This window comes from Seriola dumerili, unplaced genomic scaffold, assembly GCF_002260705.1.
Source record: "Seriola dumerili isolate Sdu_G_001 unplaced genomic scaffold, Sdu_1.0 BDQW01000017.1, whole genome shotgun sequence".
Taxonomy (NCBI): Eukaryota; Metazoa; Chordata; class Actinopteri; order Carangiformes; family Carangidae; genus Seriola; species Seriola dumerili.
The window spans coordinates 6,971,699-6,996,890 of record NW_019174272.1 but is presented as its reverse complement, the minus strand read 5'-3'; the positions used below and the strand labels follow the sequence as shown (position 1 = coordinate 6,996,890).

The following is a 25,192-nucleotide window of genomic DNA, read 5'->3' as shown; positions in this document are numbered from 1 at the left end:
AGACGAGCATGTAAAGCTGTCAAGTGCATTTTGACCAGGAGATTTTACTGATAAGAAGTGACAGTGGTTCTAACTTTCATCCAGGAAACAGCATGTAGCCAGGCCTGTTTTTGCAGCTCTGCACATGATCCACTGTCATGGCATGTACAACAACAAATCAGCAAGGGCATCTTGATCACGGAACATAAATACACCACCAGAGAAAAGTTTTGAACACTCTATATCTGATCATTTTCAGTTAAATTAAATGTATTGCACTCATTGTAACAACCATAAACCATAAGTCCAGAATTGGTTTAAATGAACTCAGATCTTTGTGACTCCCATTTAATTGGAAGCACAATACTCCAATTAGGCGCCTGCAACAGACACCACATTGGAGCGCTGCTTACACCTCCAACAAACATGTCGTCCAGAGCTTTCTACCAATTTCTAGATGCCCCTTTGGTAATTAACCACAATGCTGAAAGATACTTAAAAAAAACAAAATCCTGAGCATACTAGCAGCTTCTCTTTCCTCTGCTGTAAACCGCTGTTTCCCTCCCAAGATGACTGCTAAGTGTCTGAGTGTCCCACCGACGACATCAATCGCTCTACAAATCTCTGTGTCTAAGGACCTATTCGCTGGCAAGCTGTCAGATCCTGATGAGCGTCTGTGGTGCTATAATAAAGGTAGATGCATGGAAAAGGTCAGCCAGTCAAAAGGTAGAAACACACAGTGCTAATATCAGATTAAGTTCTTATGTTTGCTACAGGTGCATGATGATAATGTGTTATTAGCATCTTGCCTACTGCCAACACTTTCTTATCTGAAAGTATTTACTACCAGCGTATTGCTACAGTATATGTGGGAGCAATATTGGATCAAAAAACCTTTAAAAGACGACGTGAAAGAGAAACTTTGAGACACAAAGACGTCTTTTAATCCGCCAATTACTGATTAAAATGCAGACATCCATTGTTGTCGTCTGTGATGCTATTGGGAGTCGACTCACTTCTGCAAGCTGTTTTGCACATATGGTAAAAGTCATTACTGCGAATTAGAATTCACGATGGCTGCTCAAGCTTTGTGCATTTTAATAGAATAATACAAAGATGGATTACAATTGGAGAAATAATGCTGAAAGACAAGCCCACTGAAAAGACGTTTGCTGTCATGCCAATGAAAAGAATTTAATATGGAGCCTTAAGACAAACTGCAGGACAAAGTGTTGCTCATTAGACACAGCAGTGTTTTTATTAAAACTGGTGATGGGGAACATTATTTTGAAATGAATCTGTGAGACTTAAGCCCTAAGTAAAGTTTTTAGTTACTTACACAGGACAAATCTCAGTATTTTTCAATCATAAGTAATATGAATAGTTTCCATTTCCATCTTAGTAAAATGCTCATTGCATTGTACTTGTTTCACACAAATGGCTCAACTAAAAATAAAACACAACGAAGGGAGATTGTTCACATGAAAAACTCTGTTTCAAAAAGTCACAATCCCTGCCTGAAGTTAATTTTCTGCCATCAGTCAAAGGTTGGATCATTTTAGACCATGTGTAAAAAAAAACAACACAACTCTGAAATCTAATTTCATACAAGAAGCATTTTCAAATGGAAACGGGGAGAGGTGGACAAAGATTTGATTAACAACATATGATTTCAACCCTCGCTTAAAAGGAATTAGTTTTTCTTGTTTTTTTCTTCCTAGAGAGCACTTAACCCACATACTGTAGAGAGAGGATGAAATAAAGCAACAGTGCAAGACAGTGAACATGTTCAGTCTGTGGGAGAGCAGTCTTGGAGAGGTGGCTTTTAACGTCTGCACGGCAACACTGATGCTTTCTGACTCAGCCAAGGAGGAGGAGAAGCTCAGGCTCTTCAAAATGAGCGATTTGAGAGGCTGGAACAGCTGGTGCAGCGGATTTTCTCTCATGTTTATCAGTTGAGGGCAGGACTCTCATCATGATGAGAGGACCATACAAGTGAAGTTTTGCTTACATTGGCTACTTGTTAAAATATCTAAATATTGGCAAAGGAGATGGATGCTTCTCTTAAACCGCAATGAATCCTAAAAGAACGGTTACTGCAAAGTCCGTCTGGCACCGTACTCACAAATACCGTAGATTGTGTGCTACGTATGCTTCGTTTAATTGGCCTCCTTTGGGTTTTACAAAATGAAAAGCACGTGAAACAACAAGAGGATCGCAGATGACCCATCAAAACCCCAACTGTAGAGGGATGGGCGTGCATGTGAAGTACTTTGTTTCTACATTGGCGCTGCACTCTCCCTGCTGGAGACAGTGAGCCAGTTTATATTCACTCCAGCCGGAGCTGCTGCCAGCTCTGGTATTAAACAGCACATCTGTCACTGTGGCCCCCGGTATGCTAAGCCAGGACAGCCCCGTTCCCGGCCCCAGTCTCTGCCTGATGCAGTGTGTCGCCCACTCAGCGAACATCACTGACATTCTTGTCTCCTTGTGTGTGTGTGTGTGTGTGTGTGTGTGTGTGTGAGTGTGTGTGTGCGTGTGTGGGGTTGTTATATAGGGTTGCTAGGTCGACATGATTGTGACACTTACAGTATATTAATGGCTGTGTGACCTGTCAGACCTTCATGACAGACTCTTAGCATGGGCTGAGTGAGGAAGGAAAGCAGAAGAGACCATGATCGACAGACCCGTCAAACGCCAGCAGCCATGAGGGACATGACGAGTGATTCTGACAGAGAGAAGCTTCAAGCTTTCCTCATTGAATAATTAACGACAACTCTATGTTGCCCCTCACACAGGTCTATAGATCTAGATCTGATCTCTTCTGTTGATTTTGGTATACTAGTGGGATGATGATTTGTTTAGCTCTTAGATACTACTAAATCTGTTTTTCACTATGCAGTACCTTGCTTAGTGGAGCTTCATCCATTTTGTTATAATCTCCAGAGTAAACACAAGTGTTTTTTGTCCTTAATTCACCAAGTAGGGCAATTAGCCACCACATAAACAGTGCACAATAAAGGTCAGCTGCTATAATCTTCATAATTCTATCAAAATGGATGTTTAATGAGGACACACGATGGCCGGGTGACCTCTGCCTCTACTCTTTTCCATTGGGGCAAACACTTACCATCAAGCTTTTAAACCAGATCAGGGAATATTTATGTGCTTTTGGTTTGTTTTCACTCACTCATGTAAAAAGGTCATTCAATGCACAGTATTTAACAGCCATCTTGTAATCCTGGAAAACATTGTGCAAGTAACACAAAGTGACCAATGGACAATACACTCACTCAATAATATACAGTTTCCCCCCCCCCCAATGCATTCCTGTTTTCATTTCTGTCAGCTTGATTATTTTTAGCTTTTACTTCACATGATGAGGCACTATTCTCATTTTTTTTCATGGCGGATCTGCTGGGTATTCACAGCCTGCTGACAATCTGAAAAGCCATTTTAATCCCACTTTCTGATGGCTGATTTCAAACTTGTGCCAGATGTATCAGATGCCACCTTTCCTACCCAAATAGAGAAAACAGATCATCCATGGGAGAGGTGAAACTGGGCCAGTGGAGGGGAAACAGGGAATTACATTTTGAATCACTTGAAACTCAGAGTACATTTTAGAAATAGTAAACGGGTTTCAAAAATTAAATTCTATAGGAAATAAAGTAGTAATTTTTAGTAATGTTATCTTTCTTTGACACAATTACTTATCTGTATATTATTTAGGGACTGTACAAAAATAATTAGAGGCAGAGAAAGGGTCAGAAAGTGTGCACGTTATTTTAATCTTTCTTTTGACTGAAGGTAAGGTTGTCTGACATGGCGAACATGCTCCTTTGCAAAAAGTTAATAGTTAATAGTTTGGTAAATAGTTAATAGTTAAATCAAAAAGACAGCTTTAACCTGCATATTCATAAAGGTGCTTTTTAACATAAGCAGAGGAAAACAATTGAGCCTCTTCATCACAGTTTTATTAATGTGGCGCACAATAGAAATTCTATTGAGCTTTATTAAGAATTAAACTGGGCTACACGATTAAACAAGTTTTACTATTTGAACACTTTTATATTATTTTGACATGTTGTGAGGAGGGTGTTCACAAAGTGAAACATAAAGTCTGGCCGCGCTCACAACACCAGCCATTTTAGTACAGTCCCTTAACAAAGCCACAGAGTTCAGCTGCTGCTCCATGCCTCAGAAACTAAAACACTCTTAAGCTTCCCGCGTTGTAATTTACATTATTTCACCTGTGTGCTCTGTTTCAGGAATTTTAAGGTTAAGCTCACAGGCCTCTCAGTGTAATACTTTCATGCCCCACTCAGTTGATCATTTGGCCTCAGCTGACATTTGCACTCAAGTGTTAGTTCTTGGAACACTGCTGGGGTTTTTCACTGTATGTTATTGTCAGGTGTACAGGAAAACAGACGTCTCTATATTTGTTGTTGTTTCAAGTAGAGTTCTAGCTGCTTAGAAATGTGGTACTATGATACTAGGATACTGTATATTCCTGTGGCTTTCAACTAGTCTGGTGACATTTTTTATGTTTACCTTACAGATTTGAGCAGTAAAGAGCTGAGTGACAGCAGGAGCCCAGTGCCTTTCCCTGTCTTCTTGCCAGTCAACTACGATGTGCGAGATGCTGACTACCTCTTCCTAAAGGAGGCTGGCCAGGACTTTATGAGGAACTCCAGCATGCAGAGTCACACGCAGCCCTTTGTTATCTTAAGAGCCAGCCGCCAGCCAGCTGTCAACGCCAGCTACGGCACCATGTCCACAGAGCAGCTTGTGCCTCTAGATCTGGTCCAGTCTGTGCAGCTCTTCAACGCGCCGGAGGTCTTCAATTTTAACTGGAAAATCCAGGCCTTTGTGCTGACAACTCGGGTTTTCTCCTCCAAGCCCAAAGTGCGGGTGCTCTTCTATGTTGCAGGGAGGGATTGGGGCAGGGGGGAAGGAGCTGTGGATGAGCTACCATGTGTGACAGTGTATGCTTTCTGGCAGACCCAGGAGGTGAGGGGTTCCTGTGCCATGGGAGGCGAGAGGGGAACCTGCATAGCTGAGCTGGTTCCTGCGCCTGGCTGGTTTGCCCCAGGGTCAGAGGGCACCAGCAGGGAGAGGCAGGACCCGTCCGCTGGGAACCCTGTGGAGCTGTACTACCAGGCTCAGCCTAAAGTCAATGGGAAGTGTAACTCTGTGGATGGAAGTCGTTGGAGTGGCTCACAGCAGCAGGCTGAGTATGTTCCTCTCACTCCCATGCAGAGGATTGGCAGTGTGCGTCTTCTGCAGGTGCCTAAAGGAATGGCGACACTTTCTCGACTCAAGCTTGGCAATGCCATTGTCATACGGACATCCTCCAAACCGCTGAAGAAGACTGATATCGCCACGTTCTACGTGCTCATGGCCAGCTCTGCTCAGCTGACCAACTTCACTCTCAGGTAAGACTGTGTGTTCTGCTGGCTCAGTTTCCATTTGTCAGAGTGGCTGTATTGCAAACATATGAACTGCTGCCATCACTTCAGTGGACTCTGTAATGTCAATGAAGCACAACTTAATTGGTCAATAAGAATTCAACACAGGGAATTCTTCACTAATAGTATTAGTCCTCATCTCTAATTCTTGCACAAATCCTGTGCCATCATAAAAATAAGCGAATATTGGAGAAAATGAGATTCTGGATGGATTATGGCATTTCTCTGAAAATATCATGGAGGTTAACTATCTTTCCGAGAAGTGGGATAGATTATTTGAGTTAAATCAGAAAAATACATGTTTGAGTGAGCACAGCCTGATGACATTAAGGGCTGTTTCACGAGCAGTAGTCATCAAGGTTGACATGGATCAAATAAAATCACGTGTAGCTTGTGACTCATTGTTGCTCTGTTGTAAAGGGTATGCTCAGGATCTGTGTTCATACTGCTGAATGCATGAAGTATCCCGGGGATTACCAGCGTGGCTCAATTCAATTTAAAGCTCTGTTCTCATTTTGTAACGCAGGATATTCCTGTTTGACTGATGAGAGCATTTTTATTGCCATGTCACAGCAATAATTGTTTCTCTGGAGGTCTCTGTGACATCTTTGGTAATAGAGACTAATTATATACTGATATCTTTAAAGAAATGCACTTATACTTTGCCCATGAATTAATCCCTCAAACACCTGTCTTATCACTCTCTGAGGAGGAGAGGAGAAATACAAATGCACAAAAGAAAGAAAAACAAGTCTGTTCTCATGGCTTTCTCTCAAGACGTCAGTTTGTTGCTCTGCTTTTCCAAGGTGAAGTGATGCAACATGGGAGATTGGCACCTCAAAACTTCACTTGAATTAAATGCCTCCAACTTGCTCTCATCATTTCATTGATGGTTTTCATGGTCATCCGCAACCTTTTTTTTTTTTTTTTTTTTTTTATCATCATACAGACGGAGATCAAAGAGAGACGTTGCTGGATTTGTCTGTGTTAGCTGTCAGAGCAGAAGAGTAAAGATTTACGCAATCTTGATTAGACACCGATTTTTAAAAAAAATTATTTTTATTATTATTCCAGACACTATCTGCTTTACTCCAAGCCAGTGAATAATGGACTGCCAGGAGGAGGCAAATACATCTTTCTGACAGTTATTAATTCAGTTTGTTTGTAGGTTTGTAGATCATGAGTAAAGCACAAGTCGGCCGGTCAGTTTCACATGCGGTTTGGTTGCTGTTTGCAGCGTTTATGGTCGACGTCCAGAGAGGTGTCCTGACTTAGGAACAATGAGAAGAAGAAGAAGAAAGTCCTCGAGGGCAGCTAATCCAAAAGTGTGTTGGATTGAGAAACACTGTGGAACACGATCGATACTTCCTGAAAGATAAATAATTTCTGACTTACTTCCTCCTTGACTTGCTTCAGTGGAGGTGAGGAGGTGAGGAGACAGTCATGGATTATTAATTCTTTTTTCACCTGGTCCTGCATTCATTCACTTAGACAGTCACTTACTCAGATCAATTGTGAATGCTGGAATAGCTAAATATTGATCGAGTGGACAGCTGTGCATGGATGCACTTTTCCTCCTTGTCAGGCTTCAGAGTTGTGTCTGAAGTAGTTTGTCAAAATGTCCCTTTAGGTGTTAAGTTCTTTTCTGGTGTTGTAAAAGGAAACAAATAAACACAGAGCTGGAGGTGTTTCATCCAGCATTTTATCAGAGGATCATTAAATTGCATTATAGATCAAAACCTGTGCATTCATGTGGTGTAAAGGGTTAGATCAGGTATTTGAATTAATTTGCTGGTTTCATTTTGTTTCTGTCCCTTGATTCTACCTGAAGCAATGAAGCCAAAAAAGAAATCCTGATCCCCCCTCTTCATTCTGTCACTTTTAATCAATGCTGCTTTAATTCATCTACTCAGTCACACATGTTTCTGAAGAGAGAGCAGATAATGGTAATGCCCCCTGTCCTGTCTTTCTCTTTCTCTTTTCTTTCCTTTCCTTTCCTTTCCTTTCCTTTCCTTTCCTTTCCTTTCCTTTCCTTTCCTTTCCTTTCCTCACTGTCACTGTCTCTTGGTTGGAAAATTGACAATCTTGTAAGGAGGCTTTTTACTAATTAACGTCATGCAATGGTGACTAAACTCTGAAATTTTTTTTGCATCCCATAAACATGACATAATACACTCACTGTTCTCTCACTCACACACTCAGTAACACAGCACTACCCTCCCTCAGCTTATTAGCACATTAACAAGCCCTGTGCATCCAGTCCTCAACAGCTGTCTGTGTGCTCTATCACTGTCTGAATGTCCCATTACGCTTTGCTTAATGCTCTCTCATCAGCATGATAAACCTGAGTCGAGGGACATTCAAATTTGAGGTCGACTGAAAAAAAGAAAAAACAATCCACACCTGTCCGTTCCAGCAAAATGAAGCTGTCATTCTCAGTGACAGCTTCATAAAGGTCATAGATAGTATTGTATTACCATCATCACTCTACCCACATGAAGGGCAATTAGATTATTCCTTTAGAGTACACCCAGCAAATATGATCAGACTATTTTTTTTCTCTTTGTTTTCAGCTTAACAACAAGTTGAACGCCAGTTATGAAGCACAATAGTTTGTCTTGTTCTATTGGTTTTATTTAGAAGGCAGCACTGTGGCGATAAATAAACTTGAGGCTCTGTATCAACAGAGTCAGAGCTCTTCAAACAGGGAGCCTAATCATTCATCTGCGTGACAAATAGGAATTTTACATGCATCTTTAGTGCTGTGGTGGCTGCCATTTGGCGAGAGGGTTGCATGAGCGTCTCCCCAACTCCCTGAACTGCTCCATAAGTACGATGAGCACGTTGCTGATGGCGGGCCATCAGACTGGCGAAATGGTGGACATTTGACTGCATAATTAACGATTGCATCTGTTCCCGATCGCGCTGGGGTTCACCGGTGGCACCGTCATGGCCCCTCAGCGCTGCATTCACAAAGCCAAAGATGGGAACACAAATCATATCAGGGAAGTAAATTACAAACCCTCGGTAGCATCTTGATAGCAGCCGTAGTGCTGAAATGAACCTGGGCCTCGCTGTCTGGCTCACACAGGATACAATCTTTCTTGTAGGTCTTTGATCAGTCTGTGTTTTATTGTTTTATGTATTCACGTTTTTGAATCGTCTCATCGCTTTACTTTCCTTTGTTGGCCAGGACTCTGTGATCTTTCAAATAGGTTTAAAGAAAACAGCATTCCACAAATAAATAAGAGAAGGGAATTGACTGATGAATGCCAAGAGCCAAGGTCTGCTTTGAATGGATTTAACAGTGTATGTGTATCTATTTGTGTGCCCACTTGTCTGTGTGCATTCTTACATGCATGCATGTGTGTGTGAGTGAATGAAGAGTATGTAAAAGGTGGAACAATACTGCCACTCATGCCTTGCCTGGTCAGAAGTGAGATGGATGGCAGGTGCAGCACCTGAGAGCTGCTTTTCTCACACACTGTCAGTTCCAGTCTCCATAGCCATCCATCTTCTCTGCCCTGGTGCCTCCCCCTGCCCGCCGCCTCCTCAGGGCCTGCTAACCAAAGCCATGGACACTAGTTCCTGTTCCAAACCACTCAGAAGAGAAACGCCTCTTCTTGTCACGGGGGATATTTTTTTTTTTTTTTTTTTACACAAGCCGGGCAGAGAGAGAGAAAAAAGGGCTTTAGATAAGTCCTCTTGTTACTGTCACTTTTTATTAGTTAAACCCTTCTCCACTCAGCTCAATACACAGAGGCGTTTCATCACAGCAGGGCATGTTATTCAGAAGCCATTACTAGATTAACAGTCCTCCTAGGTTTTCTCATTAATACATCGAGCATGCCATCCCGCTTACCTCATTGATTATGCCGGATTAAAGTTTCCCCCACTTAAAGCAAATGATCACACTGCACTTACAATTCTCTACAGTCAGCATCACTGCTGCAATTAAACACAAATAGGCAATGTAATGTTGGTTGTACTGAAGTAATTGGTTTAGGCAGCACAGCATTGAAAACAAGAAGACATTGCGTGTGAACAGTGGTTTATACTTCATTTTTTATTATGCACTTAAAGGAATAGTTTGACATTTTGGGAAATACCCTTATTTATTTTCTTGGCGAGAGTTTGATGAGAATATTGACACCGCGCTCATGTCCGTACGCTGAATATGAAGCTACGACAAGCGGCTGGTTAGCAGAGCTTTGCATAAAGACTGGAAACGGGAAGAAACGGGAAGAAACGGGAAGAAACAGGAAGCCTGGCTCTGGCCAAATGTAACAAAATCCACCCACCAACACCTCTAATGATCACTCATGAATACTTTATACCACACTTGGAGACTACATGACAGATATGCAAATGTAATATAAGTAAACATAGTGACTTTCCATATAGGAAATACAGTATATGTACTTATGGCCAGTACTGTATGTACAAATTATATCAAACCTATTAGAAAGGGGATTTCATTTATTGACATAAATGTCTACTCCATACAAATATGTATGTATGTATGCTTAAATCAGAGACAGATAGACATATTTTATGAACATATGTTTAAAATTAATAATGAAAAGATATGTAGGCATATTAAATTTTTATATATAGTGTATATGTTTTAATGAACTTTCATATATAAATTAATATAATTATCATCAACATATGCTCAAAACATATAATAACATAAAAAATCAACATGTGGATATTTTTAATATATGTACAATTTTTACTATGGGTATTTAATAAATGTTATAAACTTATATCTTCATGTATCCAGAGGATCTCCTTATAGGTAACATGTATGGCAACATCACACTCTATATAGGGGCATATATCTCATATATTGCATTCATTTTTTTACATTTCATAATTAAAACAGGCGTTATTTGTAGTGGTAGAAATAATTATTATGTGCCATGTGGCATTGCATTGCCATTAATAAGGGAATCAGAGTGCAACTACTTTTCTTCTTGTTCTCACCTCACCTTTAATCCTAATTAGAAAGCTGTGGCCTGTTTACATCAAAAGTGCATGCATTCCTCTTTGCTCATTTAGTGCAGACTGAGTGTTCGTCTCCCTGTGCTGTTGGCTCTTCTGCCTTCTGGGAACCCTGTGGCTGATAAGACTGGGCTGGCTACCCCGTGCTGTTCCCTTACATCATTCACTCTAATGCACGGAGAAGCTACTTTAATTTACAATACAAACACAGAGACCATGCAACACCTACACTATTTGGCTCCTTTTTTCTGCTTTATTTGATGAGAACCGCTCAGAGCCAGAGCTGAATTAATAAGTCCGAGTCCAGTGTGTCTGCTGATACACGAGAGTGAGAGGTTAGAGGCTTCAACACAACTACCTGTATGGTAAATAATATGGCTATTGAAGTGTCCACTGACTCAGCTGTGTGCAGTTTTTATTTCCAAGGCAGCCGCAGCACCAGATGTTTTCACCTCTTAGCACTTGCTCCCTGGCTGAACCTGTGTTAATCAGATAAAGCAGCCTCTGTGGTGTGCAGCTGGAAGGGTAACCGGCAGTCTCCCAGGCCAAGGTGGCACAAGATTTAAACCACTATTGAAAAAGACACCACTCAGTCATTTCTGTTTAATTGTGACCTTTAACCCACAGGTTCCTTTGTCTGTTTGAACTTTTCGCAGTGTGACAAGATGAGCCAAATCCATTAATTCTGTGAACCAGACAGTGAAAAAAGATCTCTATCTTTCACTCCTGTGGCTAAGGCAGCGGGTCGTGTCACACAGAGCGGCGTTTTACTGCAAAAACCTCCGTGCCAAGATCTGTCGCCACTTGAGACCTCCCTCACAGATTACATGTTGGATGTGCAGATGTTGTCAGAGACAAGGGTTCACAAATGTCCACAAATCACCACCAAACCATTAAGATGGTATTCTAAATCTTTCATCTGAGACAAGTGCATGTTGGTTGATTGCTTTGTTTCATTGTGTTGAACAGGGAACAGTGTCTCTTCTCCTTTTGCCTGATTCTTTAAATCCAAGCCCCAACCCAGAGCAGAAGTGTTCAGCATCAGATTGCTGTTGCTGCTATTATAGATTACACCTCCTCAGAGACTAATAATGTACTTTGATTTTATCTCAAAGATTCAGAGATAAAACACAGCTTTGCATGCAGATGAAAAGCAGAGATTTACCCGACAATGTTGTTCTGAACTATTTGAGACAAGATGTCTGTGCTGTTTCTGGGTATTCAGAGAGTCTCATTAGAGCTTTGAGGATATAAAAGAAGTCATTGACCATATGGATTATGAGTATTGTTGCAGCAGAAGAGTGGATTTTCGGGGGGGGGGGGGGTTTCTCTATGCGTGCATCTTGCTTTACTTGATCGCAATTCTTGTATGAGAATATCTCATTAACATTTGACCTACTGCAAGCTGCTTATGCTGGCAAAGCCCATTGGGAATGTCTACACGTTCAGATGCAGAATGCTTACCATTTACAAATTAGATGCCAAGGAAACTAATGATCTATTACAGTTTAAATAATGAGCGCACATAAGGAGGAACAGAGAGAACAATGTTTTTTTTGGCTTTCAAAAGGGTTGAGGGTGGTTAGAGAGGTGGAGTATGGGTAGAAGCAAATCAGTGATTGTTGGCATTTTCTGTTTTTATTTGATTTATGGTTTGTCTGAGTTTTATATTTATTTTTATCATGCATCATACATGAGAATCAGACAGAGAAAGTCTTTTTTTTTCTTTTTGGAAATCCTGGATTTGTGATAATAACCTGAATATATGAAGTCTGAATGAATAAATCAAGCATGTTCTGTCTGAGGAACCTGGATTTCCTAACAATGCTGACAACCTATATGTCACAAGTAAATCAGAAAAAAGCATGAAAAAAATAAAGATCAGAAAAGTTTAAGTATTTGTTCACATTATATACTTCATCTTTGGATAAATAGTGATTCAATGCCTTAAATTCCATTGGTTGTTAATATAAGACATTGTGCATTCACCACATTCTCGACCTTTTCCTTTTTGACTTTTTCACAGAGCGACAGTTAAGAAGGGTGTGACCTTTCGAACAGCGACACCCAGTAACTCTCTACTGTGGGACATCACTCTGGATATGGGTGCAGATGGAGCCATCGCTGTTATTTGTCAGAGGAAGGCTCCCATACCTGGAAAAAGGCAAGCGTGTCTAATATGTGTTCTACCTTTGTGCGTCTGTTTTTCTTCTCGCTGAGCCATTGATCAAATATTTATAGGTTTAAATTGCTGTTGTTTGAACGGACAAATAATACTCAGAGGGTCCAAAGGGAGTTTTTCATCTGCTGTTGTTGTCTCTAGCTGTTAAAAGTGCTACTATTGTAATGTAGCCGACATCCTGCACAGCATATCAATATCTGTTTCTGCACCTGTGGAGTAAAAGACAAAGCATCTGGACTGTGCAAGTCTGACAACGGCTTACTGCAGAAGCATACTGTGCTGTGTCCTGGGAGGACAAGTCTTATACTCTCTGAGCACAGGTTGGCTGCAGCTGCTCCTGGAGAGCCGCCCCTTGTAACGGCTATTACTTTTTTCCCTTTTAATGATCAGTTCTCCTCTGTGCTTTAATCATTCCTAAGCATTTACCAGCTGTGCATGTCCATAGTGCATGTGATGCATTAAAACATATTTTAACCTGTGATTTAAAAGCTGCAGGCCAGGAGGGTAGTTAGAGCAAAACTTTAGTGGAGCCATTTTCAAACAACGCATAGACTCTTTATAAAACATTTGCAGGTTTTACAAACTCAGCTCTATTTGGGTTTCTAAGAAGCACTTAACTTCCACCATAACCTTATTAAACGGGACTACACCCTTTCCCCAACAAGAAGCTTATCTCAGATGTCCTCTCAAGTTCAGCTGAGCTGTATTTCACTGGACTGAGATCATTCAGTTCATTTAACAGTTAGGTCATCTACGCTTGGCCCCTGCTTCCTCAGATTAAAGTAAACTTTTATAAAGGGCAAAATTGGCAAAACAGGGTAAAAACTGAGTGACATGTGTCCTTTTTGATTCTTCTTTGTCTTGCATGGTTGCTTCTTACCTTGCTGCCACAAAAGCAGGTTTAAGTTAGACCTCTGTTTCAGTTTGTTTGTATTTGCCTGTTAGCCTGGCTAAATGAAAAATGTAACAAGTCTAACTTACAGTCATGTGGCATTGTGAGTCACTACTTAGGCATGCAGAACTTTGAGCTAAATGCTAACACCAGCAAGACAACATGCACATATTGACAATGGTGTAGATGCTGATGTTCAGCAGGCTTAACATTTACCATGTTGACCATTTTGGCTTTGCTTGTTAGCGTGCTAATGATGGATTGTTGCAAGCAAGGGTCAAGCCTCTTCTAACAAAATAAGGATAATAGGAAACAGCATGCTAACATTTGCTAATTAACACTTAACAAGGCTGGTCAAGTCATCAAGTATTTGGTTAGAAACAAAAGTAGGAGATGTAATTGTCTGTACCGAATTTCATGCAATCCATCCATTAGCTGTGGAGACATTTTACTATCAACCACAAAGCCTATAAATGTCACTAAAAGAATCAGAATCACCAAAGTCCATATTTCAGTTTGGATGTGAGTTGTGCACCGACAGACGGACAGCGCCATAACAACAGTTTGCTAGATGAGCTACAGTAATTGGTGTAGCTGAGCAAAACAACGTCATCCAAACATCTTGAATGCAACATCAGCAGAATACATTGATGATGTTAATGTGAACTTCATTTGAACGCTTTTTTTAATGATTTTTTCTTTTTCTTTTTCTTTTTTTTTTTTGCCGTTTAAGCTTCAGTGGTCTTAAAAAACGGATCCATTGAGGTTTAACTCAAACAGTAAGATTATTTCTGCCTCTAGAGTAGCTCCAAGAAATGCTTGTAAAACTAAAGCTCTAATCTGTGTGTGAATGGTTGGCATAGCTGGAGAAGAGCAAGAGTATGGAGCCAACTATCCCAGGATGAAAAAAAAAACTAATAAAAGTAGACAAACAATAACATTTGCTGGACTTTGCTTTAATATAATATGTACTCAATTCAGTGCAGGGATAAATTTAAACTTCCTGAAGCTGGGTTTGTCTAACACAGACTCAAGAGGTCACACAACAATAGACACGGCCTACTTTAACCAGAAACAGAACGCTGACCTTATCTGTGCTCGTCATTATTGGTTTGACCTCATTAAGTTGTTTTCCCCATTTGCTGTGGATTATGACATTGTTTATCACAACGTCTTTATGGGTTAACATATTTTTTCGCTCAGTCATTTTGGCTAATCCTCTCTAAAATGTCATGAAACTAATAGAACCCCTGCAGAGAGAGTCTACTGTCACACCACTGTGAGGATTTCTCTGACTTTTTGTCTTCCTGGCTTTTAGTAAGCACTAAAAGTATTTGCTGTATCTGTACATTAAAGCTATTTTTTATCCTCTGTTGCAGCAGCTTGGTTTGGATCTTAAGATTAAAGCACTGCTAGTCATAGTCACACTGCTGGCCATAAACAAGTTGTTGAAGCATCACTCCCCTGAACGCTTCACAAGAATGACCAATGGCGTAAATAGCACGGCAGCATCCCCTATCTTATGGATATCTGTGTTAATGCATACTTAAGGGGGATATAGGCATGCTTATGTGAGTCTAGCCTATCTTGTTTTGGTATTTGAACAGAATGCCATCATTATCTTTTAATCTCAGGTCTCTGAGCAATATGCTAAGATTATTCAATTACACTAAATCTCTGTCTTGCCTTTAATAAGGGCAGATATGAGAGGGGGATATATGGAGGGACTTTTGTATGCTTTGTTGTAGAGTTTGGAATTTAATGGAGGATTAACAAAATATGATTTGCAATTTCTCCAGTTGTTGTTGCTTTAATGCACAAAGGCAGCTGCTATGTAACCCTTTAGAGGTCATTTTAAAGCAGTAAACAGGACTCACTGTGTGTCTGCACAGCTCTGACACAGATATTTATAACATGTACACAGAGATGCAGAGGGTGTGATAATGTCAATACTGGCATGTGGATGTTTACTGTGTTTTTCTCCAATATATCTTTTGTATAGTTCAATACAGTGCCAAGAAATAAAACCAAGGAAACTAGCTTGGGCCATTGGAGAAAATTGAAACCATGGCTAGGACACTCTGTTCTAGCTGGCATCACTGAGAGGCCATTATAAGTTACAAAGGCTTATACTTTTTTTTGTGCATGCAGGATGCTGCTGTCCTCAAACCACCTTTTATTCTGTTTACACTTAGCAGTACCAGCATCTCCAGCATACGGCCAACACGGAAAAATTCAGCTCTGTTCTTTTTTAGGTTAGTGGAAATGCCCAGAGATACAAAGCCCTCGACAAAATAACAAAAAAAAACAAGGGATTGGGTCTTTTCGCAACTACTGGGCTCACCTCCCTCTCCTAAAAATCTCCACACTGTCTACCCAAGGGGCCAATTTCATAACATCGCGCTATGAATTTTGAGCTGGATCGCTCCAAGAATCCAGTGTCAGTCTTTATCAGGTTACTTCCTATTTTTCATTCAACAGCCCCAACAGTTTCCTTAATAAAGTCTGATGGTAGACATTAAAATAATGACTGACTCCACATGGATGAGGATTATCAAATATTGGCATTGGTCATAGAGGGTGATAATGTCTCCATCCAGTCATCTTTTGTTTCCCATATAATTAGATACATTTTGTGTGCAGCAAAGACATGAGAAGCCCAAGCTATAGTACTTGGGTTTCCATGCTAATGGCTGCATGAAGCTGGTGGGTGCACCACTTTGGTCCAGACTGAAGTATCTCTCTCCAACTGCTGGATGGATTATCATAAAAATTGACACACATACATTCATGCACCCCCCACTTGATAATCATCTGACTCTTCTAGTGCCATCACCAGGTCAAAATTTCCATTTTGTCCCAGACTTAAGTTTATTTCCAGTAGCCTACGTCCTATAATGACATTCCCATCAGCCTCAGCTGTACATGTGTTTTACATTGATTAGCAGACGTTCATGCTAATACGCAACACTAAGATAATGATGTTTAGACTTGCTAAACATCAGCATGTTAGCATGGCATGTTAGCATACTGATGTTAGTATTTAGCTCAAAGCATCACTATGCCAATGTACAGCCTTAAAGAGCTGCTAGCATGGCTGCAGAGTATTAAGTCTTATGGTATTTATAAAATGAAATGTTTGACATCCTAATGCAAAGCGTGTCTTCCTCTGAATCTTAAAAAAATAAATAAATACAATTTAAAAAAAAAAAAAACAGCTCTCCAGGATCCATGGACATTAATATGCCCTGTACTGACAGCACTGAGCCACAGACTGAAGATAAAATCACTGCACCTCTATTCAGACATAATTATCTCTACAGGAACTTAATGTGAGGGAAGAGAATTCAAGACTCTAATGGTGAAGTAATCATATTAAGTATCAATGGCTGTGATGGAAAGATTTTGTCTTGGTGCTGCTAATGCACAAAGTAAAGTTGGTGAAAGACTTAGACAACACCCCAAATAGTCAAAACACTAAGATGTGTAGTACTGCTTGCACAAAATTATAGATGATGACATAATTTGACACTGGAATTCTGCAGTAATTTAACTGTCTGTCTTGTCTTATTGTTTTGCTTTGCTTTGTCTTATCTTGTACATATTTGTATTTGTATGTATGTACAGTATGTATGCATCTGTCTAATTGGCCCCACTCTCTGTTCCTCAATCAGGCTTGAAAGCAGTCTGCTGGAAGTGCTTCAGATGGATTTTGAGGTTGAGGAGCTGAGCAGTCCCCTCGATAGTCAGGTGATCATATGGAAGCTGGAGCTGCCGACAGCATCCAGAAATGTGGCCAAGACTGAAGGAGCCATGAGGATCTATACCACACAGAGAGACTTTGTTGGCCTGGCTCCTCTTGTAATGGTGAGTTAGCTGACAGCTTCCAATGTCACACCTAATCATTATTAAAACCAGCACTGATGTTACTGACAGCAGCGTTTCGAATAATGCCGACACTTGGACCGAATCTTTTGAGAGTCGGTGCATGAAAACATCATAAAGTGCACTTTGCTGTGATCCATTCCTGTCTGGTTTGCATACGCAGAAGGCTGGATATGCTTTGGATTGTTTAGTAAATGGGTTCTATTTTGAGCAGATTGTGACCTTGTGTTGTTGACTGTCAGCGAGCTGATGTCTCTCCTCTGTGTTGTTCTGCTCTGTTCTGGCGTGCAATGTGTGGTCATCCTCTCCTCCTAACAGCTGCTTCATGTGTTTCTATTTTGGTGCCGCAGGCCTCTTTATCATGCTACCTCTATAATTAATCAATGATATAATCGCCACAACTAAATATGGAACATTACACAAGCGTTTACAACACTATGATTCATCTGTCACCTGGGGTCAATGACTTCTTAGTACACGACTGTTGGTGGGAATGACACATGACAATGACAGCCCATCTCATGATACACTCTTTCATTTCTTAGCATTTGCTCAACCACACATTATTGATGATTATGTATTATGCAAGTATAAATTAGGAATTATTGTACTTAATGTTATATTTTTGGGCAGTAGGTTACTCCCATTTCACAGTGCTGTCTGCTGCATTTCCATCATAATGGTGCTGGAGCGCTTGAAGTTATGAGGATATGCTACAGTATCCTGATTTGTGAATTTGACATGGTTCATCTCTCTTGTGGATTACAAGCTGACCTCAGGCTGAGGGCCAAACATGAGGAGATTTGATGGTTGGCTCGAGAGGACATTAGCGCTGACTGATCACTCTAAGCGTTGCTCCATCAACTCCTGCAAGGGCTGCTGCTCAATACTTCTATATCACGATGAAAGCTTCACTGACACAACCTTCAGATCAGTGTTTTTTAAGTATATTGCAATGACAGTTGAAAAAAAAAATGATGTTCACTTATTTTAGCTTCATTTAAACCAGTTTTACAGTCGAGGGACACGTATCCATCTGCTTCATTTTCATACTCGTAGAGTGCCCAAGTGTCTCTTTAAATTTGATTTAACTGATCATTCGGAGAACTTGACCGGGCTCCGCTCCACTGCTCACATACTAATCTACACACACGTACACACACCATATTCAATTATTTCAACTTCATTTACAGCAGTGTGTTTTTACAGCAGAGGACACATATCCATCTGCTTCATTTACATGCTTTGATTAACCATGCATGCATACAAATGCTTGTCTGTGCAAACACACACACACACACACACACACACACACACACACACACACACAATGAGACAGAGATACGTGGTCCATTGTAAATGTATTGCATTTATGTATTTATCCAACTATAGTTGCCGCTCATTCACTCACTCATGTCTTCCTTCAGTGTTGAGCTGCCAAGTAAACAACTAACTCTATCTGGCCTACTTGCTTTACCTGCCACAGTTGCCATACTTATTAAAACACTGAGCATTAGCTAACAGGCTGTACTGTATATGTGTAGAAATTAACCTTAGTCCATTTCCATGTCTCTGGTTATTTTTCACCATCTTTGAGCTGATATAATTTCCCTCTGAGGGACATGCCTGTGCAGATAAATCCAAGATTATCCCTCCCCTTCCATGTGGTGACCTGGTCATCACACAGCCTTAACCCCGCCCCCCCCCCAACCCACCCCACCCCCACTGCCGCTGGCTTCCCCCCTTTGGGAGGCAGCATTGCTGAGTCACTGAGTCACACTTCATTGCTCCTGCCTCTCCTACCTTCCTTCTCTACTTGCACCTCTTGTTACTTCTACACCAAAAAACCTTTAGCTGTCCAGCAGTTCCACGACATAAAATGTAAAAATAAACAACATGAATTGTTTTAAGAGATTTGTTATTTTTATGTTACGACTGTCTGCAGGACACAGAGATCCTGAACACAGCCGTACTGACTGGAAAGAAGGTGGTGATGCCTCTGAGGATAGTAGCTGTGGAGGAAGATGGAGTAGTCACCGATGTATCTGACTACACAGACTGTAGCTCCACTGATGAAGATGTTCTCAAGGTAAGATGTCCTCCTCCTCCTCCTCCTCCTCCTCCTCCTCGGTTTCACACATTCCTTTTGTTTTACTGTAGCGTAAACAACTTCCTAAGTGAATTTCATAAAAAGAAGTGAAATTGCTCTAAAATATTTTCTGCACCTTTTTATTCAACTTTAAATCACTTTCCCTGTAGAAGTGTTATGTGAAAAAAAAAATACCACAATCACCACAGATAAATGGTTACCTGTGAACAAAAAGGGGTTGAGTAGCAATAAACAGAAAAAGGTGACATGTATGTTTTGACTGCAGGTCCTGATGCTAAGTAGAGTGAGGGCAATTTGGAGTGGATGTTGTGCTCCATAGGGGCAAGGTGGGTCTCACGTGTGATGCTTAGGACCGACGCGTACAAATAAGTTGTACCAAAGTCACCTCTGCTCCCTGTCTCTTTTCCACACAGTAAAACAAACTATTAGTTGGGCTCTGACAACATCGCCCATCAATCTCCCAGACAATGAACAGCCACTGTGCTAAATCGCTCACCACAAATGGCCTCACAGTCTGCCACTGTGCTCCCATCCTGTGACTTGCCCCTTTTATCCTGTGAACCTGCGCACGGCTGACTGCCAAAAGCCGGCTTTGTTTACTGATGAAATTGAAAGTCAGGCCCCTGGCCCCTGAGGTCAGAGGCTGTGAATGTATTTACTCAAGGGTAAAGTAGCATTGTAAACAAAGAATAAAGACATGCAGTGGACTCCAGTGCTCTAATATGTTTTGTTTTGGGTTTTTTGGCTGGTAAAATGCTGGTCCCAAAGCAGGTTTAGCAAACAACAGATGTCCTGGCTAATAAATGTATTATTTTGTTCGGTATTTTGTTCATTTTATGTTGCTCCCTAGGGAGATCCACAGGACAGTATATACAGTAAGTGCAGATGGGTGTCAGTTATAAGAGAAGCAGGATTACGTGCGGATGTCAAGAGGCCGGATGTGGACTAAAACATTCTTTTCAACCCTGTAATGTAGCTATCTTTGCTGTTGTTCTAAGCTTACTGTAGCTCCCAGTGTATTTGCTGACCAGATAGCAGCTTCAGTCACAAATATTCCCTTTAATCTTCTTAGTCTAACAGCTTGACTCAGAGATCTTTTCTCTTCTGGTGTGCCTGAAGAGTATCAAATCTGCTAGTGATAGATGGGGAAGGATTTATCCAGAATGAACAGCTCATGTGACAAAACAAAAGCAAAACAAAGTCTAATCTGCCGTGATGGAAAGTTTTTTTTATCCACATGTGCATGAATGACGCAGAGACTTAAAATGTGCACAGGCACTTTCTGTGTCAGTTCAGGACTGAAGGATTGACACGTGAACATTTTAAGGCATAGCAATTTGACTGACTGAATTATATTGAGCCTGAACTCAGTGTAACACTTGAACTTAATTACTCCTTTGCAATAGATATGTTAATTTTGCACACTCATTAAAACTTATTTAACTTGTTTATTTGCACAATGAAACCACAGCCACAGTTGTGTCAGTGAAGCATGCATTTAAGCATTTTTTTATTTATTTCTGCCTGTCTTTAATACTGTAACCTGTGATGAAAGTCAAATCCCATTTTAAATAAATATCTTTTTTTGACACTAAAAACACTGAGGGATATTCTTGGCTGCAGAATGAGATTGTGAGTAGGATGAGTGGGTGGATGGCACATTAAAAATGGCATTCCCTTTCAACTGCTGCTTCACAATATTATTTGAACATGGCTCATGTTAAGTTCAGTGGAGCTCTTGGAAGATGCTTCTCTAAAAAAGAAGAAATGAGCAAAGTGTCTTAGATCATGGTTGACTGGTTGACTGCCTCCACACTTAATTAAAACATGAGGACTCCAGACGACTTCACAGAAACTAAATCAGCCCTTCTCTGTCTTTTGTTCTATGCTTGCATTAGAAATGTTTCCATAACAACAACTCTTCCAAGGGCTTCAGTGCCACATATTGTAAATCTGCCGTCTGCATATAAATCAAGCATAGGATTATTCACAGAAGAAGAGGTCAGGGCATCTCAGTTAGCAGCAAGGATGACACATAGAGATGGCTTAAGCTCTGGTCATGGGTGCAGGATGACTGATGCTCAGATGCAATGATGACACAAGATCCTCTCAAAAATAGCATGTCCCTGGGACAGTGCATCCTCTGGCTTACTGCTGGGTTCACGCAAATGAGAGAGGGGTATCTATTTGCTATTTGTATTCCTCCTTAGGCTATCTGTCAAAGTCACCATCCCCCCCCCCCCCCCCCCCCCCCCGGTTCCTCTCCCCTGTGCACTTCCACAGGCTGGTGACTGAATTTCAATGCTGTCTTAATTATCCAATTTGTTTAAAGCAGTGACTGTTGAGAGGACCCATGAAAACCTCCTGGCTTGTGTCTCTAAACATCCATGAGATCTTTCAGCAGTCGCCTAAACTTGCCAAGGTCACCTTTGAAATTACGGTGTAATGAATTCACTTGGCTGTGAAGGACTGATGTTCAGCACCGCACCACATGATATTTTGATTAACATAAAATTGCAATGCTGCCTCTTCCTAAAGCTTTGGACCGGTGATCATCGCAGTAGTTTATTACAGCCAGCTGACATTACTATGGTAACACATGCAGTGCAAAACTGCCGCGAGGCCATTTGTTGTTGTAAGAATGGCCTATTTGTTAAAATAGAGACTTTTATGAGAATATCTGATTCTTCTTTGTCATTGGTTAGATGACTAACATCTCCTTCATTGACAACAATCTCATCCTGAGGTTGATATAGATTGTTTACACAAGCGCATACTCACACAAACTTTCATAGTATCTGGGAAATTAAAATATATTTATGATAGATATTAGATATTTATGTTCCCTTTATCTCTTCCTATCCAGGTGTCAGACAGGTGCGACTATGTTTTTGTGAACGGCAAAGAGACAAAGGGCAAAGTGAAGATGATGGTGAACTTCACCTACAGCTACCTGAGTGCTCAGCTGGAACTGAACGTGTGGATGCCCCAACTCCCCCTCCTCATTGAGGTATCGGACACAGAGCTGAGCCAGATCAAAAGCTGGAGGGTCCCAATACTAACCTCAAAAAGGTGGGAAAAACAATCAAACAAACAAACAAACAAACAAACCATTTGTTCAACATAAAATCTTTCCTCATTTGGTTTCTACATTTGATATCTAGAAGTGTCTTTCAGCCCATACAAATCATATCACTCTGAGGGTTTAAGGTTTTGATTCCATTACATAATGTACTGTAATATCTCAATGTGATCCAATCAAGCAAAGAGACAGGACTGAGTGATTGGAGTATAGCAGGTCAAAGCATTTGCCGTGTGACAGGTGTGACCTGCACGTGTGTTTTTGTGCTCATGTCCCAGACCCGGCTGGAACAGTGAAGAGGATGACAGGAAGGGGAAGGGCTGCATGCTGCAGTTTCAGCATGCCCTGGTGCGGGTGCTAACTCACTTCGTGGCAGAGCAGGCGGACCCTCGCGATCCTAAGGCCTATTTCCTGGGCTCTGATTGGCAGGTGGATGTCACAAGGCTGGTTCGATACTTCATGAAGGTGGAAGACCCTCGAGTGGCAAGGCTGCAGGCAGGAAGAGTGCTGTCTGGACGGGACCTTGGGACCACCACCATCCAGGTGATTAGCTGATCTACTGTTTGGATTAACCATGGGCCCAGAAGAGTGTGACTAAAGACCCTGGACTGGATGGGGCAGTTTCATCTTTGAGTAGACAAAAGTTGGATTTAGGTTTTACAAGTACACAAGTTTTACTTTGAACCTGATGAACTGAAGCTGTCCTGACAAGGAGATACAGTCTGAGGCACCCTAATTAATTCACTGTATCTAATATTGTTCTGTCACAGGTGTTTTCTCCACTGTCTGATGCAATCTTGGCTAAGACAACTATCAAAGTTGTGGATGACAAAGTGACCATCACAGAGTTAGGCGTCCAGCTGGTTGCAGGCCTCTCCATGACTTTACAGCTGAGTCCAGGGAGCAACAGAGCCATCTTGGCTACCACAACCACACAAGAGGTTCTACAGAGCCCCAAACAGGTAACAGTCTTCAGAGATTTAATTCTCGAAAAGATAAACTTAAGATTCAAAGCACACTTACAATTTCTGCTGTTTTCTGCTGTTTCAGGAAGCTTTGGTCAGTGCCTGGGTGCAGTTCAGTGATGGCAGCCAGACGCCCCTTGATATCTATGATCCTGCTTACTATAGAGTGACGGTGACATCTCTAGATCAGGGGGTGGTGTCGGTGCAGGGCACGCCTCCAGCTGTGGTGGCAGAGGGAGAGGGCGAGGGAGTTCTGGTCAGAGTCGAGATGTCTATATGTGAGGCCTGCCAGAAGTCCAAACGAAAAAGCACTGTAGCTGTGGGCAACGGCAGCCTCAAGATCAAGTTTCAGGTGAGTAGCCGACGGCCAGACGGCAATACCAGCAGCCTCAACAGTAGCACTGTTAGCAGCAAGGACAACGGCAGTGACTATGGGAACGACGGGGAAGAGGTGGACAGTGAGAGGAAGCAGAGGAAGCAATCTCCACCACGCGACTCAACCTCAGAGAGAGAGGAGAGCGCCATGCAGAAGATCACAACCACCATCAAATCTACAGAGCGAACCTTCATAACCAGCGGCAGCCTTGGAGGAGTGGGCAAGACCAGCAATTCAGGAAACCCCAGCAGTCCTACCACTGTCGTAAACGTCAGCATGATGAGCAGCCCAAGTGGCAGCAGCAGGGCATACGGCTCAGACAACATGATAGTGGAGGATATGAGCAGTGTTAGCTTTACTAGCACTGTGAAAGCCCCTGGGAACCTGGTAAACTACAACAACTTCCCCACCAAGGTGGAGGAACCTGGGCAGGACACAGCAGAGATAGAAATCGGTGGAGAAGAGATGATGGCCAACAGGCCTCTCACAGACTTGGAGATCGGCATGTACGCTCTCTTGGGAGTCTTTTGCCTCGCCATCCTGGTGTTTCTCGTAAACTGTATCTCATATGTTGTGAAGTTCAGGCACAAGAAGCCTCCATCTCACGGCCAGGAGCCCACAGGGCACAGGCATGACTGGGTATGGCTTGGCACAGATGCTGAGCTGGTGATGAGCGTGCCGGGCAGCCCTGTCCAGCAAGACTCCCAGACTACAACCACCGTGATAGACATTGGGCCTGATAAGAGCGCCTCTCTGTCCAGGAGGCCCAGTTGTTTGGCGTCTGTGACAGACTCTCCCCTCAGCTGCGTGGGCTCCCTCAGGAGCAAACCTATGCACACTGAGTCCCTCCACTCACCCACCAGCAAGAGAAAGAGAGTGCAGTTCACCACCTTCTCCACACTGGAACGCCAGCATTCACCACATCTCCCGCCCAGGGAGAATGGCCATGGCATCCACTGGGTTGGGAAGGAGGACAGTTGTGAGGAGGAACCCCAAGTGCCCATCACAGAACCTGGGGACCACTTATAATACAGAACCTGATCAGACCTCACATGTACAGTAGATGTGGCTTTGATCACCTCAATGCCTTTGTTAACTCCAACAACTGTCGAGAACATGTGATTTTGGACTCGCCCTCCTCTACATTTCATTACCTATCAAGGCCTTTTACATGTACATGTACTGTATATTATTGTTAATACTGGAGAATGGATGTGCGTGGTAATGTTTCAGATGGCTAATG

At 41.8% G+C, this 25,192-nt stretch overlaps 1 protein-coding gene across 1 annotated transcript; it reads left to right on the top strand.

Moving 5' to 3' along the window:
- Positions 1-548: 548 nt before the first annotated feature.
- Positions 549-24,978, top strand: LOC111227329 (transmembrane protein 132D-like). Its single transcript, XM_022752771.1, has 10 exons — positions 549-672; positions 4,541-5,417; positions 12,484-12,627; positions 17,218-17,398; positions 19,362-19,505; positions 22,393-22,598; positions 22,887-23,151; positions 23,379-23,570; positions 23,659-24,041; positions 24,252-24,978. The coding sequence occupies exons 1-10, from the start codon at positions 549-551 to the stop codon at positions 24,976-24,978; spliced, it is 3,243 nt and encodes a 1,080-aa protein (XP_022608492.1).
- The last annotated feature ends 214 nt before the right edge of the window (positions 24,979-25,192 follow it).